Source organism: Olea europaea, chromosome 14, assembly GCF_002742605.1.
Source record: "Olea europaea var. sylvestris chromosome 14, O_europaea_v1, whole genome shotgun sequence".
Lineage (NCBI taxonomy): Eukaryota > Viridiplantae > Streptophyta > Magnoliopsida > Lamiales > Oleaceae > Olea > Olea europaea.
In genome coordinates, this window is record NC_036250.1 from 4,505,828 (window position 1) to 4,511,378 (window position 5,551).

General features: G+C 32.3%; 1 protein-coding gene across 1 annotated transcript; it reads right to left on the reverse strand.

Annotated features, from left to right (window-relative positions):
* Positions 1–20: 20 nt before the first annotated feature.
* LOC111409616 lies at positions 21–908 on the reverse strand. Its single transcript, XM_023039643.1, has 2 exons — positions 686–908; positions 21–502 (listed from the first exon to the last, which is right to left on the reverse strand). The coding sequence occupies exons 1-2, from the start codon at positions 848–850 to the stop codon at positions 101–103; spliced, it is 567 nt and encodes a 188-aa protein (XP_022895411.1). The 5' UTR covers positions 851–908; the 3' UTR covers positions 21–100.
* Positions 909–5,551: the final 4,643 nt, after the last annotated feature.

Here is a 5,551-nt window from a genome sequence, read left to right on the forward strand (position 1 = left end):
CCCCCCCCCCCCCCCCCCCAACCAATATTTTATCTCTGTGAATGTCCCTTTCTTTTGTTTTTCCCAAGAGGTGCAGGGAAATACCACGTCCCAGAAATCCTTAACACAAGAGGCTTAACCTCGGATCATTAAACAAAGAAGAGCTTGTGTCTGGTTCTGGTTGGTGCATGAATTTGCAGTTGGGACATGCGGGAGAAGTTTTGTACATCATCACCAACATGGAACATTTTTGGCATACTGCAGTTACCATTTCTTGTTGCTCCCCTTCGAATATTAGCCAAGAAGACGAACGGGTAAGGCCCGAGCCAGCCCCGACATCACCTGATGAATTCTGCTTCATCATAAAGTTATTTTCTTCTCGTTCTTGAATATTATTATTCTTTTCCAGTGATCCACAGGGCAAATTGAGTTCAAGATTTAAGCTTGGCTCTGGATTTAGTGTTCTCGGATCACTTAATGTCCTCTTTTTAGTCCTTGTGTTGTAGTAGTATATTTCTCCCGACAGCATTCAAACGAGCACATACTCTGAGTCAAGTTGGTGTACAACATAAAGAAAGGAGTTCTTGGATAAATAATACACAAAAAGATCTACCACGATTTCTGAAAGTTTAAACATTTGGATGAGACAATCGTGAATTTAAGATTTAACTTGATTACTAGAGAGTTGGTACATAATATTGGATACCTTTATATCGAGGCATCGTTGCCACTCTAAAGGTAATGGTATCTCATGTTGTTCATAAGTATTTAGTAACGATTTCACGGTTTTGACTTTCTCTGGCTTCTTGGAGAGTTTTTCAGGATCATCACACTTCCTCTTCTTCGATAAGCTTTCTGATTTTTGAACCATTTTTCCGCTTAAGAATGATCAAAAGTACTCGTCTCTCTATACATGTGTCTCTATATAGTGAGAGAGTGAATTGTTAGAATGGTGAAAGGGGTTGGGGTGGATATATATAGGTATTTTATCGTGAAACTTAATTATAAAAGGGCCATCTTTGTGTACGCATATGGTGTGCCTTCAAGTGAAATTGGTTTGCAATTACTATAGCTCCAAGCTGCTTAAATTCTAACCAACCAACTCTTTGGTCAAATGTCCTAATCCTTGCACCACTTGGCACACCTGATCTTAATTGCAAGCCAAAATTATCAATGAATATGCACCCAACTTGATGGATTAATGTGTAAGCATGGTTGGTTTCTTGTTCCATACCATCTTTAAAATCATACGTATCATTAATTGTTATGTTAGACTTAATAATATGGGACATAATGTCCTTATTTGGTTCAAAATCAACAATTAATTTACGTCGCACATTACATTAGATACATAACATTTATCAATTTATAAACCTACATTTCATCAATTTTTATCAAAATCTACTAAAAATATGATTTTTAGCTACACCAAACAGGAGCAATGTTCAATAGAAAAATTTTGCGCCAAAAGCCTTCCTTAGGATTTTCCAAGACATGAGATATCGGTTAGAAACTTCAGCTCTTGAGTTCTTGCGCTAGGTTCTTGAGCTAAAGCGTTAAATATCTTAACGGAATTGAAGAATTAATTTTGTTTTGTAGAGTTTTGTTTGAATATCAAGTTGTTTACAGCTATTTGTGAGATAGTTGTATCTTTCTTCTGCTCGGTAGGAATTTTGAGAATTGATTTTTTGACCATTAAGAGAAAAGTGGGGACTACCTATGAGAGAAAATGTAAAAGTGACGACTTGAATAGTGAAATGATGGTCAAAAAATCAAATTTTTGGTTTGAAAAAATACTCCCAAACGTGCTCCAAGAAGCCCCTTTTTAATGGTGGATGGGACCCATTATTCCAATGGATAATGAACATTAATTTATTCTTTTAATTATGTCTAATTTATGAGTAATGCTATTTATAATAAGGTCTATAAGTGGTCGTCTTATCAAATAACAACCTGACACATATATTTAACGTAGGACGATGATCAATAGTCCTCACTATGAATAACATTATTCCTAATTTATAGTATCAAACACTTTACTATACTTCAATACCTAAACTGGCATTATTAATACAAGAATTCAATAAAAAGGTGTAGTACTGCACCCATGATTCAACCTAGTTTAGTGTTAAACCAAAATAATAATAATAAATAAATAAATAAAATAAAATTCCCATATATACTAAGTCCCTATTTGTCTACCATTATTTGAAAAAAAATAAAAAATCTCTCAAACTCATTTTTGGCTACAAATTCTCACAATAGAATATTTTACACGTATTTTCTACTTTTTAACCACATATTTTTCAAAAATTCACTATTTCAAAACCCAATTTCATCGATTAATGGTAGACAAACAGGGGCTAAAATTTGTCCTTGTTTGACCTTCATTTTTTAAAATTCGTTTGTTCTCAAATTCATTTTCATACACTTATTTAACGGGATACACAACTTTTATCAACTTTTCAACTATATATATCATCTATTTTTATCAAAATCTACTAAAAATATAATTTTAACTAAACCCGACAGAAGTTTATTGAAATATGTAGGGCAGTGGAGAGCTTTTAAAAGAGTGGGAAGTTGGAATTGTCATTAAATTGTAGTGTCTGTAAACTGTCGAAGGAGGTCTTTAATGGACATCCATAAACTCCAACTTTCACAAATGAAATAAAATAAATAAATAAAAATAAAGAAGACAAGACCAATAACTTCAAAAACTCTCAACACCCTGGCGGCTATTAAATTAAACCACCCCATCCTATGAAGAAAAACTTCGATGGAATGATCGCACTATCCTACATGGTACGATTGTCGAATGGAAATTCACCACCTCATCAGGTGGCCTGCTCTCACCCAATGAGGGCATGAGGTGGTAGCTCCCCACTTGGCCGTCACACCACATAGGACGGTACGATCATCCCACTGAAATTTTTCTCCGTCCTATGATCTACGAATATATAGAAACTCATCTGCTCAACTATAAAAAAAAAACTTTATATCAAATACAACCAGATTTTCATGAGCTATAATTAAGTATGTCTCTATCACCCATTTCCCTACCTTACGGAGCCGTGGGGGCTGTCTTGTTGTTTGCAAATATACCAAGTATTGTACTAAATTTTAGTACATCATCCGTTTGAATATTTGGCACCTCAACACATCTTTGAAAGAACATTTTTAGTAAATTTTAAGTTACTTTTATGTATTATACAGTGAAAGTTTAATTTTAAACACATATTTAAAATTATCATTCATTATTATCTACGTATTCCATGATCTCACCATTGCTGATTATAAAAAGTTACTCATAATCTTTTCTGAACATAAGCAAAAAAAGTCAGCATTGGAAAGAATCTATAAACAATTTAATTTATAAAATAAGTGATAAATAAGTGGACAGTACGTATAGATTTATTAAAATATGTGAGTGAAAATAAAGTTTAAACATTTATAAATGATTTATATATTTTGTTAAATTGATCGATATAAAATATTAGTGCCTTAGCAATGTTAAAACAGTTAATCTGTGTGCTTTACTAGATCTTGACCGAAAATAGTTTAGTTAGTCGATTTATTTAAATTTGTAGGGAAAGAAACTTATATTGTTGTAGTTTGTTGTTTGCTTTAATTGAATTCTATTGGATAAATCAACAAAACAAAAGTCTTTTGATTTATATGTTTGGCAACAGGCAGGGCCGGTCCTGTGATAATGGAGGCCCGAGGCGAGGTCCGTAAATTGGGCCCCCGGACGAAATCAACGTAAAAATTTGCGTAAAAATCTAATAACATTTTCAATTATGTACGCAAAAATTTGAGCATTACAAGTTTACGAAAACAATACAAAATTAAAATAACATCCAAAATCCAAAACTATCCAAAAAAAAAAAAAAAAAAAAATTGAAGCAAAATTGGGCCCCCTAAGGGTTTTGGGCCTGAGGCTGAGGCCTCAAATGCCTCAGCCCAGGACCGGCCCTGGCAACAGGCTAAAATTAGAACATAAGGTGAGTACTATGAACAATAAATATATGCATGCACACGCAAAAAATAAAAATAAAAAATGGAAAGAAAGAAAAAATGAATCATTAACTTTTTTTTTTTTCACAATATTACTAGACGATGTATCTTTATTCTCCTATGGTTGATTTATTAATTAAGATAATCTGTACATTATTGAATAATATTAGACAAAAAAAATTAAAATCTTATCAACGTGTTATTCAATATTATGTACCAAACATGTTGCTAAAGTCCGGCCTCTTAAATTGCCTAATTAGTAATTACAATGTAGGCTATGAAGGTAGAGAAAACGAGAGAGGGAGATAGCGAGTAGGCAAACACATTGAAACCTAGAAATGACGCATGCATGCATGCACAAAAAACATATATATGTTAGTGAGGGTGGCGAGGTTATAATTTATTGCTTATTTGGAATAACTTTATAAAGTTGACGTTCAAGTCAATAATTAATTTTAATCATACATTTTATTGGATTAACAACTTTTATAAACTTTTCAATCATGTATTTTATTAACTTTTATCAAAATCTGCTAAAACTCTAATCAAAAGCTTTGCCAGACCACCATTACTAAGTCTACCTGCCTTCATTAACTCAACATTAAGACGGCTTCGCTTTCTACAAGCATCTTTCTTCATCACTATCATGATCACCGTTTAATGCCCCCAATGCTCCAATCCACCCAACTCCCCTCTCCTTCATTTATGCAACGCTCTCTAACATTGCATGATTAGACCCCAACCTAGCTATGGTTGTGGCACAAAGTAGTCCACTATATGAAAATCGTAATTAATTAATTTTCTGGGCTCATAATGTTGTAATTAATAATTATTCATAAAATTTATGATTGTGTGTACTATATGCAAATATACATGGTGACTGGACACTGGTATTCATGAGTCTGTCATATAAAGATTATTTGTTGTTAAAATTTGATCTTAGAAATAACTAAAATGGAAGTATACTTAGATTTGGGATTTTGGTTCAACACTCAACGAAGTTTTCATGTCACCCTCATCTCTTTGCATTTTAGAAAATCAATTTTGAAAATTAATAAAATAGTTACAACTTTGATTTTATTGCTTAATTTTAGCTAATTATAATTGTTAATTTGTTATTAAATAATATTTGACGTTTATTTGTATTTTTATATTATTTTAAATCGCCAGTATTTAATAGAATCTTACCATCCTCAATTCAATCAAACAATTAAATTCGTAAGACCTCTTCATCAATCCTATGAATACATGATCAAAATTAATTATGAACTTTAACTTCAACTTTTTAAAAACTTTTAAGTTTTTCCAAACAAAAACTTAATGAAAATATGGCTACAGAGCCACTTAGAGCATGCTTGGGAATTTTGGGTAGGGCATTTTTAAGCTGTCGATTTTGAGCGTTTATGGAGGTCCAATTTTGGGTGGTTTTTAGTAGTAATTTCTAAATATTCTAATCGTGCTTGAGACTTTATGTCGAAAGTTTTTTGAAACAATAAAATTACATATATCTTTAGTGAGATTTTCAAGTTTGCATGAATTTTTTTAATCGCTTAAA

Excerpts from the sequence above, each read along its gene's own strand:
- LOC111409616 (XM_023039643.1), bottom strand. The coding sequence starts at position 850 with ATGGTTCAAAAATCAGAAAGCTTATCGAAGAAGAGGAAGTGTGATGAT. Across the intron at positions 503-685 it reads AACGATGCCTCGATATAAAG|TCGGGAGAAATATACTACTA; the intron begins GTATCCAATATT and ends GTTTGAATGCTG.